The sequence below is a fragment of the Pelophylax lessonae genome (assembly GCF_965119305.1).
Source record: "Pelophylax lessonae genome assembly, chromosome: 6".
Classification (NCBI taxonomy): Eukaryota; Metazoa; Chordata; class Amphibia; order Anura; family Ranidae; genus Pelophylax; species Pelophylax lessonae.
The window spans coordinates 305,535,808-305,560,220 of record NC_138773.1 but is presented as its reverse complement, the minus strand read 5'-3'; the positions used below and the strand labels follow the sequence as shown (position 1 = coordinate 305,560,220).

General features: G+C 44.6%; 1 protein-coding gene across 1 annotated transcript in view; it reads left to right on the top strand.

The window, feature by feature from the left end:
* The window catches only part of CFAP65 (cilia and flagella associated protein 65), a 162,307-nt gene that overhangs the window by 100,237 nt on the left and 37,657 nt on the right, over window positions 1-24,413 (top strand). Inside the window, exons 23-28 of the mRNA XM_082260096.1 lie at window positions 3,463-3,654; window positions 3,745-3,894; window positions 9,077-9,220; window positions 11,933-12,049; window positions 12,262-12,384; window positions 16,282-16,353. Coding sequence (XP_082116222.1) covers window positions 3,463-3,654; window positions 3,745-3,894; window positions 9,077-9,220; window positions 11,933-12,049; window positions 12,262-12,384; window positions 16,282-16,353 — 798 coding nt within the window. The remainder of the gene's footprint in view (window positions 1-3,462; window positions 3,655-3,744; window positions 3,895-9,076; window positions 9,221-11,932; window positions 12,050-12,261; window positions 12,385-16,281; window positions 16,354-24,413) is intronic.

Sequence of the window (24,413 nt, the reverse complement as noted above, 5' to 3'; positions counted from 1 at the left end):
ATATGGCTGAGGCCTCTCTAGGTTAGAACGTCAAGACTGGTGAAACACCAAGGGACCCCCTTCCTTTTTTTTTTTTTTTTTTTTTTTTTTTTTTTTTTTTTTTTTTTTTTTTTCCCCTCCCCAGCTTTCTTTTTTCCATCTTTCTCCTCTCTTTTCTTTCTCTCCTCTCTTTAGTGGAGAGCCCCGCTTAAACAAATGGACTAAAATGCTTAACAATCCCAGAAATATTGATTTTTGTAGGTATATTAAACCGTATGTTTTCTGCATTGGTTCTAGTTATGACGAGCAGGGACTGCCTAACTGTATATAATCTGGGGAGACCCCCCTTTTTCTTTTCTTTTTTTTTTCATGCTTGTATAATCTGTATAAAACTCAATAAAAAACATATTAAAAAAAAAAAAAAAAAAAAAAAATCTTATTGCAGACACCGATCCTCTTCTGCCTCCCCCTGCAGCACTACCAGTTGCTTCTCTTTCTCCCTCTGATGCACTAAAGGGGGATTGGTCCTAGCACATGCACCCCTTCCATCTGCTGTTGTGGGCCCCCCTGTGTGCCCCTTTCCCCCCTCAGCGCTTCCGGCTTCCCTCCTCTCCCATCCCGCTGGCAGCTGCTTCGGGCACACTGGGATGTTTCAAGATAGAAAGCAGGGAAGGGACTGGTAAATATGTCATTTACTGGCCCCTTTCTTTCCTGAATGAACACAGTGAGTGATTGGTACCAATTACTCGTGTGTCCATTCATAACGAAAGCAGAGTAAACTGTGTTAGGCACTGATATATGGAAGTCAGTTCATAAAACTGCGATGTATATGCATGCAGATAAAGTCCATATAGTTCCTTATGAGGGAGGATGTAAGTCCACGATGAAAGCCGCCCTTCAGAAGGAGGGGGGGGGGGGGGGGGAGTAGAAGCTGCTTCCCCAAATATGTAAGAAAAAAGCAAACAAAAAGCACCTCTGAGTGTGGACTGTACATATAGAGATTTATTACAGTAATGTAGTCTCACATTAAGGTGCATAAGAAGCATGTGGGATGTTGTGCCCAATAAGAGGTCTGTGGGAGTAGGGGTACTGCTGCCCGTGTTGATGCCGTATCATGTCTCTCCCGGGGTCCCGCTGAATCCGGCCGGAAACAGAGTACGATGAGAAACCCCGAGCTGGGAAAGAGGGCTAGGACGCATGGTGGAAAGCAATGTTGCTCCTCTGACGTCACAAGTCTGCGACGCGTTTCGGAGCATGCGCAATGGATCTTACAAACCTTAATGTGAGTCTACATTACTGCAATAAATCTCTATATTTACAGTCCACACTCAGAGGCGCTTTTTATTTGCTTTTTTTTTTTTTTTTACTCTGCTTTAGTTTGTGTATGAGCAGGAAGCCTTAGGGCTCTTTCACACGGGCGATCCGATCAGATCCGCTGCCATCCGTATCCGATCCTGTCCGTGAAATCTGGACGGATGGAAACCCTATTTTTCCATCCGTTCAGGTATCGGATCGGATGAGAGCGGACAGGCGGTCCGCTCTCATCCGATCCCCCATAAAGAGCAGCGGGAGCTGTGACACCTCCCTCTCCGCACTGCAAGCGGAGACGGAGCTGTCATCCACCGGAGGCGCACCATGTGAAAGAGCCCTAAGAGTGTTTTCTATTCATTCATTTGTGCTGCTGAGGCTGCATAGAAAGGGACTGATAAATCTACAGCAGGTCCTCAGTCACTTTTGGCCGGGGGGGGGGGGGGGGGTCCTATCAGGTAGGCTACCTGGGGCCCCGTGATTTTTAACAGAAGCCCTGGATGTAGCACACCCCCGTGGGATCTGCTGGTGAATACAGTCCTATCTCCCCCCTTAGAAGCATGGGATACTCCGAAAACTGTAGAAATTGATACATCTTCCAGAGTTAAAAACTACATACAGTCACTCTCCTTCAGCACTGGGGGTCTTCTACTCAGGATCATCTGTTGTCTCCTATTGATATCCACTAGGCTCTTTCTAGTGAGGGAGATTTAGACTCACACCACCATAGGACAGTTGGACTCTTTCCCAACAACTTTCTCCTGCCTCTCTCCAGTGAGCTTCCTCTAGACCAGGGGTGGCAAACTCAATTTAATTGAGGGCCGAATCAGCAATATAATTGCCCTCAAAAGGGCTGGTTGTATCTGTAAGACTAGATGTTCAGAGCATCCCCTACCCTTGCATAAGACGTCAGGAGCCTCTATCAGAATTTGAGTCCTCCATCCTCCCTTACATTACAGTGCACCACCTTTACCATGTGCTTCTGCTGGGAGGATTGCTGGAAAGTAGAAAGCACAGGGACTGGAGGAGGGCCGGAGGGCCACATTAAATGGCCCAGAGGGCCGGATTCGGCCCGCAGGCCTTGTGTTTGACACATGTGCTCTAGACCCAGCTTGATCCCCAGACACAGATTTGCAAATAGGCCCCCAAGCTAAACCTAGCTGGGACCTCTGTGTCTTATTCACGGCATCCTCAAAGGGGCCTCCTCCTGCAGGACTGGACCCAGGAATACTGCACTTGCCGCTCAGGCCTCAGACTATTTATGGGCTCCCTTACCAACTTTTGAGCATACCTCACCAGGGATTGGCTGGAGTTTAATAAATATTCAGGCTGCCTGCTCTATTCTTCCTCCCTCTATACTTCTAGAATCCTCTAGAAAACAGGGAGAGGTAACAGAACAGCAGCCAGTGAAACACTGAGCAGCCCTAAGCAATCGATCCCTGCTCCACTGATAGAGGGGACCCAGAAAAAATCTATATAGCATCCTGATCTATACTAGGAGGGTGCTACATCGATTTACTATAATTTGTTCTGTGTGGTTGGCAATCTTGGTAGAGGCTGGGTTCATTTCCCCATGTAAGAATCTCCAGTAATTAGAACAGTGAGCAACACAGTCATGACATAACCAAATCCACAAAAATGAAGATGAAAAACCCTGTCTCTGCAAAGTTGGCTGCCCCCACACAGAGATACTGTGCAGAACAAAGCTTGGTAAGTCAGTAATGGGGACAGATCAGCAGCAGGCTGACCACAAGCAAAACAGCTGACTAGTCCTTTTCCCCCCTAACTTCCTTTTTTTCTGCACAGCTTGCAGAGTTCAGTTCCTACTGAGTTAACACAACTGGGTCAGGTGCCATTTTTGCTGGCCAAGGCAGCAATTTTTGTTATTGGTTGCTAAGAGCTGGCAGCCTGGACTTCACATTGTCATTCATTGCTAGGATGCTGGCAGCCAGAGCCACACAGTATCAGTTGTTTGGACACTGGTGGCCCAGACTTCATAGTGTCATTTGTTGTTATGGCGCAGGCAGCTGTCCCCACCATGCTTCCATGAGTGCTGCCTGTGTTGCAACCTCAATTGGCCTCTTGAGCGTTATGGACCTGGATACAACCATTACACATATGTACATTTACTCTATGTATACATTTTTCAAACTTACTTTATATTTAATATTGCAGATCTATGAACTTTATAATGGGGGCTCTGTGGCAGTTATCTATGAGATCCAGCTGGAACCACTGAGAGTAGTTCAAGAGCAGAATTATCATCACCCCATCTTCCAGTGTTTGAATCCCAGAGGGGAGATATTACCAGGTGCAACTGCCTATGTCGAATGGATCTTCTCACCGCTGGAGGCCAAAACCTATTTAGTGAGCATGCCTAATTTTCTGTCCTATTCTGCTACCTTCTGGCGAAATCAGCTTCTCTAACTAAGCACTGTACTTTATTCCTACATACAGGTTACTGTTCCTGTGCATATCTTAGGAGGAGACTCTGCTCTCATTACCTTCGAAGGGATTGGCTATGAACGTAGTGTGCTGGGGGATACGGCTGTGTTTGGGGATATTTCCCCCATAGCTGCCACTTCGAGGCTCTTACTCCCCAGACAGGTGAGAATGTTGAGTGTATATTGAAGAGGATCTATAATATCTATTATTATATTTAAATATGTCAGGGAACCTGTTTAGCTTAAGACTGCACAGAAATAGCACCAGTGACATCTGAAGATATACACTGTATGGCCAAAAGTTTGTAGATATCTGATCATCACACTTATATGAGCTTGCTGGACATCCCATTCAAAAACCATGGGTATTAATATGGAGTGGCTTTTTCTCTCTCCCCCTTTGGAGCTAAATCGGCCTCCATTCCTCTAAAAAGGCTTTTTGTGAGATTTTGGAGAGTGCCTGGGGGGATTTGTGTCCGTTCAGCCAAAAAAGAATTTGGGAGGACAGGTATTGATGTTGGAAAAGAGAAGCCTGGCTTGCAATCAGCACTCTGATACATTGAAAAGGTTTTCAGTAGGGTTGAGGTTAGGACTCTGCAGGCCACTGAAGTTCCTCCACATCAAACTCATCAAAGCATGTCTTAAAGTGATTGTAAAGTCTCGTTTTTTTTTTTTCTATAAAAACAACAAATATGTTATACTTACCTGCTCTGTGCAGTTGGTTTTGCACACAGTGGCCCAAACTCTCCTCTTCTCGGGTCCCTCTTCTGTGATCCTGGCCCCTCCCACCCGTTCAGTGCCCCCACAGCAAACAACTTGTTATGGGGGGGCCCGAGCCGAGTCACAGCTCCCTGTGTCCATTCAGACATGGAGCCCTGACCAGGGCCTGCTCCCTCTCACTCCTAATTGGCTAGCTGACTTTGATTGACAGCAGCGGCAGCCAATGGTGCTACTGCTGTGTCTTAGCCAATCAGGAGGATGAACCTCGGACAGCTGAGACACTCGTGGACATTGCTGGACAGAGAGGGACTTCAGGTAAGTGTTACTAGGGCTGCTGCACACAGAATGCTTTTTATCCTAATGCATAGGATGCATTTTATGAAAGAAAACCTTCTGAATTTACAACCACTTTAAGGAGCTGCCAAAGTACACAGGGACACATTAATGCTGGAACAAAAATGGGCCTTCCCAAACTATTGCATACTGTTGGACATACAATATAATATAATGTGTCCAGAAAAATGTGGCCTTATACGGACTTTAACTGTCAAATGTTAAGCCCGCCCTCTCCAGCATCTACCGAAAACTGAAATATCTGTTTTGGGTATGTAGTACTCACCCCCCGAAGGGGCCGTTGAGAAGATGCGCAGGTCCTTTCCAAATAGCACAAAGCCTGCCAGTCACATAAGCACAGTCCCATGCACACTGATAATTCAGGCTCAGTCTAGGGCAGAGGTGCTCAACTTGTGGCCTGTGGGCCACATGTGGCGATTGGAGCCCTCTGATGTGGCCCGCAACCTCAAACCAGGGAACTGCATGCCCATGCTGTGAGGGCAAATGATGTCGAAGCCCAGATCACGATCGCGAAGCCCAGATCACGATCAAGTGGTTGCCGACCTACCATCCCAGAGCATCAGAGTGTATGGAGCCGGTGCCAGCAGTAGAGGAAGCAGGCGGTTAAGGAGGGAGCAGGAGCCACGTAAGCCAATGCTTCCTCTGTAGCGCTGCCTCCTGTCCCAGGTGGAGTGATAGCAAGTGCACTTCGTATGGGACCTTTCTAGCAGCCTGGAGAGCGATGCCAGGAGAAGCTGGAAGAGGAAAAGGTCAGTTCATTAAACATTACATGCACTGCACTTTTGCAGTGGGCATATTAGCACTTATAAAAAGTGTCATTAGGCTGCTTTAATCTGCGTCTTTCCTGCGGGTTAGCTGCACTGACTCATAGACTTCTATTATAGCCTGTGGATTCGGTGCACTTTCTGAATGCAGGCATTTTGGTGCGCTTTCAGAAAGTGCACCACACCTGCAAGATATAATAGAAATTCTAAACTATTTAATTTCATTGTGGCCTGCGACCAATTACCGAATCACTAACGTGGCCCTCACTCTTCAAAAAGTTTAACACCCCTGGTCTAGGGGATGTCTTTTTAGTATTTATTGCTAAATAACTTCAACAAGAGAGGGGTTTAGGGTCACTGGCTACTCCAAAATGTTCAATTGCAATATTGGGAGTACAAATTTCTCACTAATCTTCTAACAGAAGATTTTCCTGGAGATAACAGGGGATGGGCAGTATATCTAGGACCCTACAGCAGCAGTCCATATAGCAACCTCTGGCACTTATTTCCCTTCTGGCACTTTCACAACTAATAGTCTTTACTAGCAGTGTACCAGGAACTGTCTGCCACCAGCATCTGCAGGTAGATCCTTAGTGAGGGAGATAAAAAGCAACTTCTCCAGATCCAGGACTTCAGTGCAGTACCCTCCAGAAAATATGATCCTCTACCAATCTTCTCCAGGACTGCATTTGCTAATGCCTAGGGGTAAAAGCTCCCCAGGAGACTGGAATCCTCCCATAAGGGAAAAGAACAATCTGCTCAGGCCTCTTGCACATTTATCACCTCCCCAGCCACCTTCTGGACGCCTCCTTCGAGGGATTGGCAGGGGCATGATAAATATTCAACTATTTATTTCAATCTCCCAGCCCTGTGCTCTGGAAATTTCTTTCAGAGGCAGGTGGGAGTAATCAAACTGTCAGTTTAGGAAACCCTGAGCAGACTTACACAATCACTGCTCCATTTATTACCATGGAGCCAAAAATGAAATTTACCTATCAACAGGGCTTTTTTTCAGCTGGAACCTGGTGGAACTCAGTTCCACCACCTCTGCGTCAGGCCCTCTGCTCCCTGCTCACCACTATCACTTGTAGACACAGAAGTCCAGCTTCTGTATTTGCAAGCGATAGCTTGTCTCCCAGTGGCACCCACTAAGCGCAGGATGGGGACAAGGGAGAAGCAGGTGCCCAGGGTGCATTGCGGATGCCAACACCCCCACTGCATGAACTCCCTGCAAATGAGAGAGGCAGAGCCACCTACAGTGTGTGGGGAGGTACCAGAGCTGGATGGGTGCTTTAGCTTCATACAGCAGCAAAAGTAAGACATGTGGATTTGCATGCAGAGGTCAGAGCTGAAGAGGGGTGAAAGTGAGATGTGGATGGGGAATGCAGAGGTAACCAGCTGTGGAAGAAGGCTCAACTCTATATTCTGTTTGTAGCGCATCCCCGAAATCTGCACGTAGCACACCCCTAAACTCTGCACGTAGCACACCCCCAAACTCTGCACGTAGCACACCCCCAAACTCTGCACGTAGCACACCCCCAAACTCTGCACGTAGCACACCACCAAACTCTGCACATAGCACACCCCCAAACTCTGCACATAGCACACCCCCAAACCCTGCACGTAGCACACCCCCAAACCATGCACGTAGCACACCCCCAAACCCTGCACGTAGCACGCCCCCAAACTCTGCACATAGCATACCCCCAAACTCTGCACGTAGCACACCCCTAAACTCTGCACGTAGCACACCCCCAAACTCTGCACGTAGCACAACCCCAAACTCTGCATGTAGCACACCACCAAACCCTGCAGGTAGCACACCACCAAACCCTGCACGTAGCACACCCCCAAACCCTGCACATTGCACACCCCCAAACTCTGCACGTAATGCACTCCTGTTATTTAATGCCCCTTTAAGACCCTCCCACTGTTAGTGAAATTGGACCACACCCACTATTTGGTACAGTTCGGAGGGATTGAGGGGGGGGGGGGGGGGAGGTGGGATTTGGAGAGGTCATGGTTGAGTTCCTGATCCTATTTTCTGAGAAAAAAGCCCTGCCTATCAACATAACCAAAAGAGGGGTTACTGGTAGAACGATCATTTTATAAAATAGATTCTGATAAAGACAATATAGACAGCAGTGATGGTGTACAGTAGCTGCACTGTGCACAATACTCTTTACCAAGCGTCTTTACATGACTCCGCACCCCACCCTGGTTAAAAACTGGGAACGGATAGTGTATATTACTGCTAATAATGCTTCTGAAAGCAGGTATTTTCAGCCAGTTTTGTGATAAAACGCTTATTAACCACCTATGGACTGCCCCATGCAAATTTACTGTGGCAGGGCAGCCCTCCTGCGCGAAAAGATGTACCCGTACATCATTTCGTGCACTGGGTCTGGGGCGCACACGCACGCTACCGGCGACCTGCTTTCACTGTGATTGGACACAGCAGGAGCCAATCAGCGGGTCCGGCAGAACCGATGTTCGCTAGCCCCCGACAATCGTGTGTGAGAAAGGCAGAACGGCGGTTTGCCTATGTAAACATGGCAGACCACTGTTCTGTTAGAGGGGAAGATGGAGATATTGTGTTCCTGATAAGCAGGAACACGGATCTCTGTCTCCTTACAGTACAAGCACCTCCCCCACAGTTAGCAAGCACTCCCAGGGAAAACATTTAACCCTTTGATCACCCCTAATGTTAACCCCTTCCCTGCCAATGTCATTAGTGCAGTGACAGTGCATTTTTTTAACACTGATCACTGTATTAGTGTCAATGGTCCCCAAAAAGTGTGACTGAGTGTCAGATTTGTCTTCTGCAATGTTGCAGTCCTGCTAAAAATCGCTGATTGCCGCCATTACTAGTAAAAAAATAAAACATTTCTAAAAATCTATCCCATAGTTTGTAGACGCTATAACGTTTGCGCAAACCAATCAAAATACGCTTATTGGAATTTTTTTGCCAAAATTTTGTAGCAGAATACATATTGGTCTAAACTGATGAAGAAATTAGATTTTTTACATTTTACTATTGGATGTGTTTTATAGCAAAACGTAAACAATATTGTTGTTTTTTTTTTTTCAAAATTGTCAGCCTTTTTTTTTGTTTATAGCGTAAAAAAAAAATAAAAAACTGCAGAGGTGATTAAATACTATTAAAAGAAAACTCTATTTGTGTGAAATAAAGGCCATCAATTTTATTTGGGTACATCATCGCACGACGTATCACAAAAAATGGCCTGGTCACTATGAAGGGGGGTAAACCTTCTGGGACTGAAGTGGGTAAACTGGTTTTGGGAGGGTCTGTATAGGGTGGTTATTGACTGGTAGCATCTGGATTTATATGAAATCTAAAGAACCTTATGCCCAATATTCAAATTCTCTGATCCCATGTTTATACCCAGTTTCAGCTGCACTGTCTATTGGTTGCTATAAGCAACCCAGATACATTCCTTCCATCCTATCATTGACCAACTGCACGGTTACTGGTATCTTTTACAGGTCCCTCGCTTGACTCAGCAGAAGTTGGCGTTTGGAGATATTCCCGTCATCTCTAAGTCCAGCCAGTTGCTGTTTCTGAATAACACCTCTGAGAGCGAGGCCCTGCTCTTCACATGGTATGCTGGTTCCCCAAATGCCAGTGAGGTAAGCATTTGTTTATTAATGATATAGATGTTAATTGTTGAAACGACTTTAAAGCCGATCTATAACCTAAATTAAAGTGGTTGTAAACCTTTATATATATACCCAATGAAGTGACTGGCCTTAGGTGATACACAGAGATTAAGCAAATCCTCCTACATAAGCTGTACCTGTTTATCTACAGCCCTTTCTTCTCTACCGCAAAAGTGCTGAAACTGAAATCTTTTCTGAGAGTCTAGAAAAGGAGGGCGGAATGCTGAAGTTACACTCTGCAAAGCTCAGTGAGGAGAGCTCCGAGAGCTGATTGGAGGGAAGTGACACCCCCCACAGTACACAGGAACAGAGCTGAGGCTGTCAATCACAGGCTGTGTGATGGAGCTCCCTCCCCATCACCATTTTTCTTTTGCTGTCAGGAAAACTTGTCAGAAGTGACTCATGCTGATAGCAGAGGAACAAAGCAGCAGACAGAAATGACCCTTAGTGATCCTAACCACTTGCCGACCGCCAGCAGTACATATACTGCGATAGGTCAGGTCAATGTTACACGGGACCGCTAGTGGGGGTGCAGGTGCCGGTTGATTACAGGGGGACCCAATCAGCGGGTCTGGCAGCCGCTATGTCCGCTGGGGACCCGCAATCGCTTCCTGAGGCTGCTGTTCTGTCAGTAATGAACACAGGGATCATGTGTTCCTCCTATTTAAGAATACAGTTCTGTGTTCATTCAGCAAGCCCATCCCCCACACAGTTAGAAAGCACCCCCTAGGAGCACATTTAACCCTTTCATCACTCCTGGTGTTAACCCCTTCCCTGCCAGTGTCATTATTACAGTAACAGTGCATATTTTTTGCACTGATTGCTGTAGTAATGTCACTGGTCCTTCCAAAAGTGTCAAATATGTCAGTTAGGGATACGATCTGTCCGCCGCAATGTTACAGTCCCGCTAAAAATCGCCGATCGCCGCCATTACTAGTAAAAAGAATAAATAAATAAATAAAAATTATTGGTTTTTTTTTCAGAATTGTGGCTCTTTTCTTGTTTATAGTACAAAAAAAAGAAAAAAACGCAGCGATGATCAAATGCCACCAAAAGAAAGCTCTATTTGTAGGAAAAAAGGGACATCAATTTTATTTGTGTACAGCGTCGCAGGACCGCGCAATTGTCAGTTAAATCATTGCAGTGTCGTATCGCAAGAAATGGCCTGGTCATTAAGGGGGTAAAACCTTTCCGGGGCTGAAGTGGTTAAAAACAACCAAGCTGTCATTTTCCAGAGCAGCCTGTATTTATCTTTAGGTTACCTGTGGGTTTTTCTTTGTATCCCGTACATTTCTTCTGGCAGTTGTTGCTGCAATCTTTCTTGGTCTACCTGACCCCGAATGTTTCCCTTCTTAATAAGTGATTTAACAGTACTGACTGGCATAATAAAAGCTTTGGATATCTTTTTTTTATCCTTTTTCATCTTTATTAAAGTTCTATTAACTTGTTACACAGGTCTTTTGACAGTTCTTTTTGGTTCAGTATCTATGCTGCTCAGTGCATCCATGTGAGAGCTAACAAACTCATTGACATTTATACACAGACACACAATTTAAAAAGCCACAGATGTGGGAAATGACCCTTTAATACCCATTTTAAAATGTGTGCGTACAAAGGTTTTCCAGGGGGATGGAAACTTTTGATCAGAGCCATTTACGTGATTTCTGTTATCGTTGTAAATTAAAAAGGAGCCAAGCAGCTATGTGATAGTAAATGGCTTCCTATGATCACTATCCCTAAATACAAGACCGTTTTTTGGCATGATCAGTTATATTTTCAATACCAATGCCAAAATGTCATGATTTCTGCAAGGGTATGTAAACTTTTGAGCCCATTTGTATTTAAACAGGCAGCTGTGGCATTACAATTATAACAAACTATACGATTCTGCCTTTCATTGCTGCCGTGCTGGTTAGTGGTTATTTATTTATTCATCTATTACATGTACTTCTATAGCACCTTCAATTTACACAGCACTTGATATATTTATTATACATTCATATCACAGAGGATAAAAGTAAGGTTCCTTTCCGATGAGGTTCTTTCTCTGCTCAGCGGGGATCGATCCACCCTTCCCCGCTGAGCAGGCAGATGACAGCTCCGTCTCCGCTCTGTGTGTAGAGACGGAGCTGTCAGATCCCCCCTGTCCTCTATGGGGGAATCGGATGAGAACGAACCGCCTGTCTGTTCTCATCTGATCCAGTGATAGGGTTTCCATCCGTCTGGATTTCATGGACATGATCGGAAGCGGATAGCAGCGGAGATGTCTCCGCTGACACACCCACTGCCCCATAGGGATGCATGGAGCATCCGATCCGGTCCGCCTGTAAAACTGACAGGCGGATCTGATCGGATCAGCCGTGTGAAAGGACCCATAAACTCATGTTGTTATGAGAATTTTCAGGCATTTCTGCTTGTATCCACATTAATACGGGTAAAATAAGCAGGGCTGGGGGTAGGCAGAAAAGGCAGCTGACTTGGGCACTTCACCGGGGGGGGGGGGGGGGGGGTTTGCAAAAAAGGGTAAGACCTGCAAAATATGCTGCTGAATTAGTCCACAGCTCATGGGGGGGGGGGGGGATGGTGCGCGCTTTGGCCTGTTTGCCTTGTGTGCTGAAGGACCTTGTGCATGCGCTGTGCATAGGACGCATTGTGACTTACCATAACAGCCGTTTCTTGCAGGTTCTTCAGGTCTCGCCACTTTCGGGTGCTGTGAAGCCAGGTGAGAGTGTTAATGTGGTGGTTACCCTTCAGTCTGGAGAACAGGCGTCGTTCTACGCTCTGGAGCTGGTGTGTGAGGTGAGGATTGAGGCAGAAATGCCTATTCAGTATTAAGGTGTAATGAATACACTGCATTAAAGCCAAAAGCAAGCAATCAGATTACTGCATCAAGAATACTAAAAAGATAAATTCTGATTGGTTGCTTAGGGTCACTGCAGTTTGTCAGCCTGTTAAGTGTCATTGGGTTATTGTCATATCCCGTGTGATTGGAAAGCTTTGTTTTGTACCAGATCTTCATGGAGAAAGCCCTCGCTGAGTATGAACGGGCTGTCAGAGACTGGGAGGAAGAAGAGGAGCGGCAGACGGTAGAATTCACAATTCATCAACCGGCTTCTGAGAAGAGGTTTCAGATGGTTGGTTTACTTATTAGAAATGAGTGAAATTGAGAGTTTTAACTTCCCAAAAGTATCTGAGACAGTCGAGGGATTTCTGTGAAATACGTTGGAGGTAACAGGAAGGCAGAAATAAAGGGGTTCTGAAGAATTTTTTACCTTCACGCATTCTATTCATGAAGGTAAAAAACCTTCATTATGCAGCCCCCCCCCCCAATACTTAACTGAGCTGATCGCAATCCAGCGATGTACACAAGAGCAGTTGCTCTCCCGTGTCTCTGCCTCCTCATTGGCTGAGAGACAGCAGCGGGAGCCATTGGACATACAAAGCGGGGCTCGGGAGCGAGTATACACAAGTGCCCCCATAGCAAGCAGCTTGCTATGGGGGTACTAGGGAAGATGAGGAGCCAGGAGCGCTGGCAGAGGACCCAAGAAGAGGAATAATCAGGGCTGCTCTGTGCAAAACCATTACACAGAGCAGGTAAGTATCACATTTTTATTTAAATAAAAATAAAACATTTACCTTTAATGGTAAAAGATTTCCGCGCTTATGGGTAAATGTGTATAGATGACTGCAGCCTACCTCAAAATATAGCAAGCTATATCTGACAAGTTTAAGTGGGTGTGGGGGTGAATGGCGCTGTCAAAGATTAGAGAGTAAGGGATATAGGTATAAATATAAATCAGTGGATGGGTCACTCTATATTGGATATTAAGTTAGGGGTATGGGTGTATAAAATATTAAATCCTCATAAATAAATGTGGTATACAGTGAATAAATATTACTTATAAATAAATGTGGTATACAGTGAATAAATAGTGGAAATAAATGTGTAAGTATATAAGTAGATTGTTTCAGTATCAGTGATCACAAATTAGATAAAAATGCATATGACAAATCAGTATGATAATAAATAATCAAACCTAAAACTGAACTACTTATAAAAATCGCTTATAAAATCAATCAAATTCTAGTAATACACTAATCTATAAAATTAATAGCATATAAAAATAGTGCTCTGTTCAAGTGCATATAAAGTGCTGGTAGTGAATAAAAAATAAGAAATAAAATAAATAAATAAATAAATAAAGAACTGTGGATCACATAAATATCAAATCGTGAACAGTGTCCAAAAAAAAAAGTTGCATTAAATGTCCGTGGTAGTAGATAGTATCACAATTACACAATCAGGTGTGAATAGATCCAAAAAAGGAAAGGGGGATTAACGGTAACTTCCGGGACGGTTCAGTTTTAGGTTTGATTATTTATTATCAAATTGAATTGTCATATGCATTTTTATCTAATTTGTGATCACTGATACTGAAACAATCTACTTATATACTTACACATTTATTTCCACTATTTATTCACTGTATACCACATTTATTTATAAGTAATATTTATTCACTGTATACCACATTTATTTATAAGTAATATTTATTCACTGTATACCACATTTATTTATGAGGATTTAATATTTTATACACCCATACCCCTAATTTAATATCCAATATAGAGTGACCCATCCACTGATTTATATTTATACCTATATCCCTTACTCTCTAATCTTTGACAGCGCCATTCACCCCCACACCCACTTAAATTTACCTTTAATATTACTTTAAGGTGTTTTTTGGTGTTTTATTTAGGGTACAATGGGCTTCAAATAGTTACGGAATGGTTACAGAAGATCCTTTCTAACCTGGGCCTGTCCTTTTGCCGAGAGACCCCTCATTAGCCTTAGTTTTTCATAGGAAAAACAGACCATAAAAAAAATGTAACAGAATTTACAAAAAATGAAAGTGAATAAATACAAAAAACACTAAATAAAAAAACACTAAGTATTCGGCTCCATTCACACCTGAGCGTATCATTTTTATGCATTTTTTTGGGCGTTTTTCAGGCGTTTTTTCAAGCATTTTTTGCAGGTGTTTAGAGGAAGGCATTGACATCTAACAAAAACGCTTGTAATCTTCCAAAAAAGAAGCTCATGTACTTTTTTGAGTTTCAGGCGCTCAGATGTGAACAGGGGCCATTGAAATGAATGAAATTTTGCTTGTTTTGGGCGTTTTGAGACTTCAGAGATGAGCGTTTTACGAGCTGAAATACGCTCAGGTGTAAACAGGGTCTAAAGTTAATCTCCAGACAGCTAAAAGAATTACCCATTGCAGTTGAACTGTGCCTGCCCTGCAAGGATTACTTTTTTTTTTTATCTAGGGCAGAGATGAAACATTTTTACTTACCTGATCCATTGCTCCCCTGGCAGATGGTGCTCCCCCATGCTCTGGCAGTGAACTGTCCCTCGCCATCATCACATCCAATGCAGGGCTACGGACTCTGCTTTGGTCTTGATGATGTCAGGATCCTAGACCTCTAGAGCGTGGGAAAGAAGAGACTGCAGGGCCTGGACCAGCTGTGGAGAAGAGTGGAGGATCAGGTAAGTACATTTTTTTTGTTTTGTTCTCCCAGACTGAAATGAGCAAACAATCCTTGCAGTGCAGGCAAAGCTCATTTTTAGTTACTTGAAGTTGGACTTTAACTACAACGATAACAAATTACAAATCTATAAAAAAAACTAAATAAAGAGACAAAAGAATACAAAACTTTGCCTAAATCACTCTTCTCATCCCCACTTATAATGCGGCAACATGCTACCGAACATTTGCTGATAAACTCAGCTGTAATAGTGAAGAGGAACATAAAAAAATGGCTCTCATTAATGTGCATATGCAGTCTTTGGTGGGCACCTTAATGCCCAATTCAGGGTTCTAGTTTCAGAACCCCCACCTCTTCCCCCCACCTCTTCCCCGTGTGTATTTTATTGCTTTGCTCTTTTCCAGATGTTTGGCCATGTGATACAAAGAGTCCTCTTCAGATCTTGGAGCGTTGAGCAGTTCTCAATGATGATGCTGAGAGCTCCCTCACATTAATGCCAATCTCTGCATCAATATGCTGTAAGTGTAGGGCACTATGATGATACCCTCTTAGGGGCGGGGCAATGACGCTCTGCACCTATTGTATCACACTAGGCTTCCAGGTTGAATGAAATTGCAATATCAAACCCACATCACAAATAAGAAACTACCAACAATAAAAGAAAGGTTAAAAACAGAATTACATTACATTTATAAAGCTCAACTTCATGATAAAATTAAAAAAAATGTTCTGGAAGATAAAAACAAATCATAATAAAAGGTTTTAATACACACCTCTTCTTCAGCACCATCCACCGCAGTACCTCTTCTCTACCACAAGATGTCCTCAGTTTTTCAAAGAACCTGGCCAATAATCCAGCAGGTATTGCTGCTAAAATCTTATGTAACTACAGATATAAATATATTACCACTCCACTTGGTCTTACAGATCATCCCCTGGGCACAAGTACATTGCATTGGAGATCATGATGTCACCACCCCACCTCATCCAATCAGAGAATGCTTTTCAATGCTCTTGCTGAGCAGGTGACCTTCTTTGCTCAGTAAGCAGTAGGGAAGCTGCTTGGCACAGGTCCCATAAGCCAGTTGAGATGACTGTGGTAGGGGTGCCTGCTACAGTGATTTCCAGCTTCCAGAGGGATCAGCCAGGCCAAGGATGGAATATGCATAGTTACATGTAAAGTCTCTTCTGCATTAAAATAAACCTTAAATCCTGCTTGCATGGCATAAACTTGGACAGACCCTGTATGCCAGGATGACTGATTCCTGCATATGCCAATCAAGGCGGCTGAAGACCGCCACCAGGAAGAAGCCAGGGGAAAAAATACCTACGCCAGAAGTCGGACTGTCGGACTTTAGTGTGACTTTAGTTTCAATTTAAGTGCCCAACAACAGCAATATGCATACAGTTTTTGAATTTTTCTTTCTCAATAGTTCCTTTAAAACCATAGAATACAAACCGACATTTTGTTATGTTCCTAGAGCTGCCTGAAGTCCGGGGGCTCTGGAAGAAGCCAAAATAAAAACCAGCTGACTGAGATCAGAAGATACAAGGTGAGCCAGCTGATGATCTGCACAGGAAATGGAACATGACAAACGTTTGATCAGTACTGATGTCATTTACGTAGGAAATACTCTTGGACCTACCGCATAGCTCCCAACTGTCCCGGATTTCGAGGGACTGTCCCTGATTCGGAAAAAAGTCCCTCTGTCCCTCTTTCCTCCTCATTTGTCCCTCATTTTTGTCTGATCTAAATAGCTGTATATAAAATGCACTACTTATCAATCAAAAAGTGTTTTAAAGGGCTAAACTTTTCATCCAATTTCTAAATTTCTGCACGTGTGTGTTCCTAAGGCCAATAAAAAGGCATAGTAGTGGTGTGGGTTTAACTAATCATTTTTTTTTTGTAGAGTTTTCCTTTAACCACTTTACCACCGGAGGATTTTGCTGTCTTACGTCCAGGCCATTTTTTGCGATTCGGCGCTGTGCGACTTTGACTGACAATTGCGCGGTCGTGCCCAAACAAAATTTATGTCCTTTTTTTCCCACAAACAGAGCTTTCTTTTGGTGGTATTTGATCACCTGTGCGATTTTTACTTTTTGCGCTATAAACAAAAAAAGAGCGTTTATTTTGAAAAAATAACAATATTTTTAACATTTTTTATATGAAATTCCCCCAAAAAAATGTAAAAATCAAATTTTTTTTAAATTTTTGGCCAATTTGTTTTCTGCTACCTATGCTTGGTAAAAAAAAATCACAATAAGCGTATTTTGATTGGTTTGCGCAAAAAGTTATTGCGTTTACTAACTAAGGGAAAGATTTCTGTCATTTTTGGTGTTTTTTTTTTTTAACGAGTAATGGCGGCGATCTGCGATTTTTTTTTTTTGCGGGACTGCGACATTGTGGCGGACAGATCGGACCCTTGACTGACATTTTTGAAACTTTTGGGGGTACCAGTGACATTACTACAGTAATCAGTGCTATACATATGCACTGTTACTGTAAAAATTACACTGGCAGGGAAGGGGTTAATTTTATTGGAGAGGGAGGGGTTAATGTATGCCTGGTGCTTACTAAAGTGTGTGGGGGGAGGTGACTGAGTGACACAGGGACAGATCGCATGTTCACTTAGGAGATCCGCCCGCTCTGTTTACACAAGCGGGCGGATCTCCAAACTCGATTCCCCGACGATCGGGAAGAGCGGCGGCGATCGCCGCCGCTCCTCCCCTGGCCCGACTCCTGCTGTGAATGAAAACAGCGGGAGCGCGCCTCCGGCGGCGCGGGAGCGCGCCTCCGGCGGCGCGCGAGCGCCGCCTACAAGGGGAGGAGTCCAGCGACGTAGGTCTACGTCGCTGGACAGAATCGAGCCACTTTGCCGCAGTACAGTCCCAGTGACTGGTCGGCAAGTGGTTAAGGAGGGCGTGGCAGGGGGTGTTTCCTATGCCTACATACTTTTTCTTATAGGTGTCCCTCATTTCAATCTCAGAAAGTTGGGAGGTATGCTACTCCCCAGACTGTACGGCTCCATTCACACCTGAGCGTATCGTTTTCAGGCGTTGTTTGCGCTTTTTTTTTAGGCGTTTTTTCTGGCTTTTTTCAGGCGTTTTTTGCAGGTGTTTGGAGGAAGGCATTGAAATCTAACAAAAATGCTGGTAATCAGCCCAAAAAGAAGCTCATGTACTTTTTTGAGCTTCAGGCGTTTTTCTTCATGGGACAAAACGATCAGATGTGAAAAGGGGCCATTGAAATGAATGGGATTTTGCTTGTTGGGCGTTTTGGATTTTCAGAGATGAGCGTTTTATGAGCTGATAAACGCTCAGGTGGGAACAGGGCCTAAGGCTACGTTCACATGTGGGCGTAGCGATCGCGGGCAGAATTACTGCGATTCTGCCCGCCATCCGGAAAGGTACAAGAAGCTCTTGTACCTTTTTTGGGCGTCATGCGTCCCGCGATTTTGTGTGCGCGATGTTACCGCGATTCGGCAGGCGGAAATCGTGGCAACATCGCACAGCGTTTGGGGTGCTATTGCAGATCACGGGCAACGCACAGGCGTCCCGCGATTTGCAATGATTTCCGGATCGCGGGCAGAGTCGCGGTGATTCTGCCCGCGATCGCTACGCCCACATGTGAACATAGCCTCAAGCTTCATGCACACTGAACGTTTTTTCTGCTGCTCCTAGGGGCGTCTGGTGGATATTTTTTTCTGCCTGTAATCGCCCCAGCATGTTAGTCTATGTGTCCATGCACACATAGATGTTTAGAGGAGTTAAGAAGCAGAAAAGAAAACCCCACAGCCAGTGCGTTCGGGATCAGCAAAGATTTGGTAGAAAAAAACGTTTGATGCTCCTAAAAAAGTGTAAACATCCCTAAGTGCTAGGCTTAACCACTTGCCGGCCGCCGCACGACTATATACTGCGGCAGTCAGCCCCCTACAGGCAAAGTGATGTAGGGGTACGTCACTCGCCCACGAGCCTGTAGGGGGCAAGCCCGCGCCGCCAGCAGCGGGCTCCCGCCCCCGCTCGTTCCCTGCCTAGCCAGCGCGTGTGACCGGCGGCTCTGATGTCCGCTGGCCACTCGCGATATCCCTCAGGAGAGGGAGAAAGACAGACGGCTGATGTAAACACAGCTGCCTGTCATTCTCCCTTAGATCATTACAGAGGCTATGCGATCCTGCTATGTAGGATCCCATGTCTCTGTGATGATCTAACAAGCCACGCCCCCTGACAGAATCACGCCCCTCGGGACACACTTAACCCCTTGATCACCAATAAAGTTAACCCCTTCCCTGCCAGTGTAATTTTTACAGTAACAGTGCATATGTGTAGCACTGATTACTGCAGTAATGTCACTGGTACCCCCAAAAGTGTCGAAAATGTCAGTCAGGGGTCCGATCTGTCCGCCGCAATGTCGCAGTCCTGCAAAAAAAAACGCAGATTGCCGCCATTACTAGTTAAAAAAAAAAAAAAACAATAAAAATGACATAAATTTCCCGTAGTTAGTAAACGCAATAACTTTTGCGCAAACCAATCAAAATACGCTTATTGCGATTTTTTTTTTTTTTTACCAAAACTATGTAGCAGAAAACAAACTGGCCTAAAATGTAAAAAAATTTAGATTTTTACATTTTTTTTGAGAATTTCATGTGAATGTGAAAATATTGTTGTTGTTTTTTTTTAAATTGTCACTCTTTTTTTGTTTATAGCGCAAAAAATAAAAATCGCAGAGGTGATTAAATACCACCAAAAGAAAGCTCTGATTGTGGGGGAAAAAAAACATCAATTCAAATTGAGTACAGCGTCGCACGACCGCACAATTGTCCGTTAAAGTCACGCCGAATCGCAAAATAGGCCCTGGTCTTTCAGCAGCCAAATCCTCCGGGGCTTAAGTGGTAAAATTATTATTCTGGCCAATAAAATGAATGAACACCCGCTTGACACCCCTAAATGTGCCTGAACACGTTCTGTGAGTTTACAAGCGCCAAGTGTTTTTTCTGCCAAAACGCTGCTGCCAGGAGGAGAGAAGTCTAGGAGAGTTCACAAAATGTTCAGTGTGCACGAGGCCTAAGGGCCGGTTCACATTTCTACGATCACAGAGATCGCATGTAATTCGGAGCGCACTGCTCCTAAAATTACATGTGATCTCTGTGCGGTGCAAATTCAGCCATACAGTTTGTATGGCTGAATTTGCACCGCAATCGCACCCAACTCGCACAGGGCCCTTTTTTTGGTCCGCAGCAGAATCGGATCGCATCCTGGTTCTCACTAGTGCTATCCGATTCTGTGTGAACTTTCAGATCGCACTGCGATATGCGATCTGATCTGGGGGTGTCGTTAACTTTCAATTGACACCCCCAGCGTATCGCATATGGCAGTGTGAACTGCTAGGGGTGCGGATGCGATGCGGGAACACGCTGTATATGCGCAGCGTTCCCGCATCGCAGAAATGTGAACCGGCACTTAGGGGACTTTCAAAGTGCATATATATCTGATAGCATCAAGGAATTCACAAACACAAATGATCATATCTATCTATGTAAAAATTGCTGAAACTTTATTTAACCGCTTGCCGACCGCCGCAAGTAGATATACTGCGGTGGTCAGCCCCTCACAGGCAAAGTGACGTATATATACGTCACTAGCCTGTGAGGCTCTGGGGAGCGAGCGCACGCCGCCGCCGGCGCACTCCCGCGCGGTCAAGGACCCCTCCGCGCGTGTGGCCAGCGGACCCGATGTCCGCCGGTCACTCTGCGATCGTCGGGGGAGAGGGAGAAAGGCAGGCAGCTTGTGTAAACAAGGCGCCTGTCATTCTCCCCTGTGTAGGAACAGTGATCATACGGTTCTACTATGTAGGACCGTTGATCAGTGTTCCTACAGCTCAAGCCACAGCCAATCACAGTTAGAATCACGCCCCTAGGGACACACACAGCCCCTCCCTCTCAAATAAAGTTAACCCCTTCACCGCCAGTGTAATTTTACAGTAACAGTGCATATATATAGCACTGATTACTGTAGAAATGTCACTGGTAACCCCAAAAGTGTCAAAAATGTCAGTCAAGGGTCCGATCTGTCCGCCGCAATGTCGCAGTACCGCAAAAAAATCGCAGATCGCCGCCATTACGCGTTAAAAAAAAAAACAACAAAAATGACAAAAATCTTTCCCTTTGTTAGTAAACGCGATAACTTTTGCGCAAACCAATCAAAATACGCTTTTTGCGATTTTTTTTTTTTTTACCAAACATATGTAGCATAAAACAAATTGGCCGAAAATGTTAAAAAATTTTGATTTTTACTTTTTTTTTGGGGAATTTCATATAAAAAAATGTGAAAAATATTGTTATTTTTGCAAAATTGACGCTATTTTTTTGTTTATAGCGCGTGATCATAAAATCGCACAGGTGATCAAATACCACCAAAAGAAAGCTCTGTTTGTGGGGAAAAAAGGACGTCAAATTCGTTTAGGTACAGTGTCGCACGACCGCGCAATTGTCCGTTAGTCACGCAGTGCCGAATCGCAAAATACCCCCTGGTCTTTTAGCAGCCAAATCCTCCGGGGCTTAAGTGGTTAAAATACGTTAAAATAAATATTTTAAACCAGTCTTGGTCACCTGTATACAGATATTGACTAGAATTGATAATATACAGATGCACTGCCTGGCCAAAAAAAAAAGCCGCCACCAAAAAAGGAAAAAGGTCGCAAACTCTAATATTTAGTTGGCTTTGATTACGGCACGCACTGGCTGTGGCAGTGTTTCGATAAGCTTCTGCAATGGCACAAGATTTATTTCCCTCCAGTGTTGCATTCATTTTTCACCAAGATCTTGTAATGATGATGGGAGAATCGGACCACTGCACAAAGCCTTCTCCAGCACATCCCAAAGATTCTCAATAGGGTTAAGTTCTGGACTCTGTGGTGGTCAATCCATGTGTGAAAATGGCTTCTCATGCTCCCTGAACCACTCTTTCACAATTTGAGCCCGATGAATCCTGGCATTGTCATCTTGGAATATGCCCGTGCCATCAGGGAAGAAATAATCCATTGATGGAATAACTTGGTCATTTAGTATGTAGCCCTTCCCCCCAATGAACTGCTGGATATAAGTCTCTGAATCCCTCCTTGTTTCCCAATGGCTTCTCACATGAATGAACAGTCTAGGGGTGTTGTTTGTTTTGGTGTTTATTGATAATTTGGGATAGGAGAAGTGAATAGTGGGACACTCCAATTGAACTATCCACATTGAGGACTTTTATCTTCAGAGTTCTGCTTGAAAATATAGAACAGCCAGGCTGTTAATGCCACTAAGGTGGATGGGGTTAAGTCTTGTGTTCTCTTTGCTCTCTAACAAGATGACTTGATGGACGATAATCTATCTTCAGGACACTTTCACTAGTATCCTTTTCCCGTTGACACCCGTCCACTGACTATCCTAGGAGCAGGGGTGGCCCCCCTCAGGTCAGGCCCCTTGACACGAGTTTCTGTACTCATTGTACTGCAGAGACAGATCCTCCAGTGTCTCCCCCCCTCAGTCAGCTTCCCTGGACCTCTGGGTTCAGCTCCTCACTGCTACTCTTCTGGCCTTCAGGAAGACCCCCTGAGGCCGCATTGGACCTCTACAGAGGAGGAGGCAGCCGCCCCCACCCTCCGGGACTCTGCTCCCCAACGAAAGACCTTGAGCACATGTGCTCGTGGCTTTTATACAGTATCCCAACATGCACCGAGGCGACCTGCCCTCTGCCATTTATCAGGACTGTATCCAAAACCTATGCACCCATTTGTCAGGTTTCCTCCCACTGTCCAACATGCCTCTCTATTGGACCAGCGTGAAACACTCTCTAGACACAATGAATCGCATACTGAGCACAATGAGCAGACCTCACTAACCGATCCTGCTCTCTGGTAGGCAGAGAACAATATAGATTTACCTGCAGCCCCTCTGATAAGTAGACGGAGCTCAAACTATACTTCCTCACTAGCACCTACCTAGGAGGGTGGAACAAGTATATTCAAGAAGTCAGCTGACCTCATTCTTTGGGCACATGCACTATTCATTAGGAGAGTTACTGCATGCTTAGTTTAGTTAGTTGCTTAGTTAATTCCAGGTGGCGACTTTTTGTTTTGGCCAGGCAGTGTATATACAACGTCTTGAAAAAGTATTCATACCCCTTGAAATTTTCCACATTTTGTCATGTTACAACCAAAAATGTAAATGTATTTTATTGGGATTTTATGTGATAGACCGACACAAAGTGGCACATAATTGTGAAGTGGAAGGAAAATGATAAATGGTTTTCAAATTTTTTTTACAAATAAATATCTGAAAAGTGTGGCGTGCATTTGTATTCACCCCCCCCTTTACTCTGATACCCCTACCTAAAATCTAGTGGAACCAATTGCCTTCAGAAGTCACCTAATTAGTAAATAGAGTCCAGCTGTTTGTAATTTAATCTCAGTAAAAATACAGCTGTTCTGTGAAGCCCTCAGAGGTTTGTTAGAGAACCTTAAGCCCCATACACACGTACCGATTGTCCGCCGTAAATATTCGGCCGACGACCGATCGGCCGATTGTAGGCTTGTTAGTATGATGCCTCCGACAGCCGACAGCACATTTTCGGCGGAACAGAATCTGTCGTGAAGACTTTAAAATTTTTGTTGGCCGTCACCAGAACGGCCGATTGTTCGCCAGTCAGTACAGAATTCGGCCGACAAACAGCAGATTAGCAAGACTGGGCATGCTCAGAAAAGAAAAAACACACAGAAAGTTAACCATCACATGACATCACTTCTGCAGTCGGCTGTTGTTGGCCGACAAAATTCGTGTGCAGTCTTTTGCAATTTTCAGCCGACAGGACAGCACCGGACAAAAGACAGCCGATCGTTCGGCCGACATTCGGTACATGTGTACGGGGCTTTAGTGAACAGACAGCAGTATGAAGGCCAAGGAACACACCAGACAGGTCAGGGATAAAGTTGTGGAGAAGTGTAAAGCAGGGTTAGGTTATAAAAAATATCCCAAGCTTTGAACATCTCACAGAGCGCTGTTCAATCCATCATGGGAAAATGGAAAGGGTATGGCCCCCCGAGTCAATAATTTGTAGAATCCTTTCCCTGCAATTACAGCTGCAAGTCTTTTTGGGGAAGTCTCTACCAGCTTTGCACATCTAGAGAGGGACATTTTTGCCCATTCTTCTCTGCAAAATATCTCAAGCTCTGTCAGATTGGATGGAGAGCATCTGTGAACAGCAAATTTCAAGTCTTGCCACAGATTCTCAATTGGATTTAGGTCTGGACTTTGACTGGGCCATTCTAACACATGAATATGCTTTGATGTAAAGTGTAAACCATTCCATTGTAGCTCTGTCTGGATATTTCGGGTCATTGTCCTGCTTGAAGGTGAAGCTCTGCTCCAGTCTTAAGTCTTTTGCAGGATCTAACAGGTTTTCTTCTAAGATTGCCTTGTATTTGGCTCCATCCATCTTCTCATCAACTCTGACCAGCTTCCCTGTCCCTGCTGAAGAAAAGCATCCCCACAACATGATCCTGCCACCACCATGTTTCACGGTGGGGATGGTGTGTTCAGGGGGATGTGCAGTGTTCATTTTCTGCCACACGTAGCAT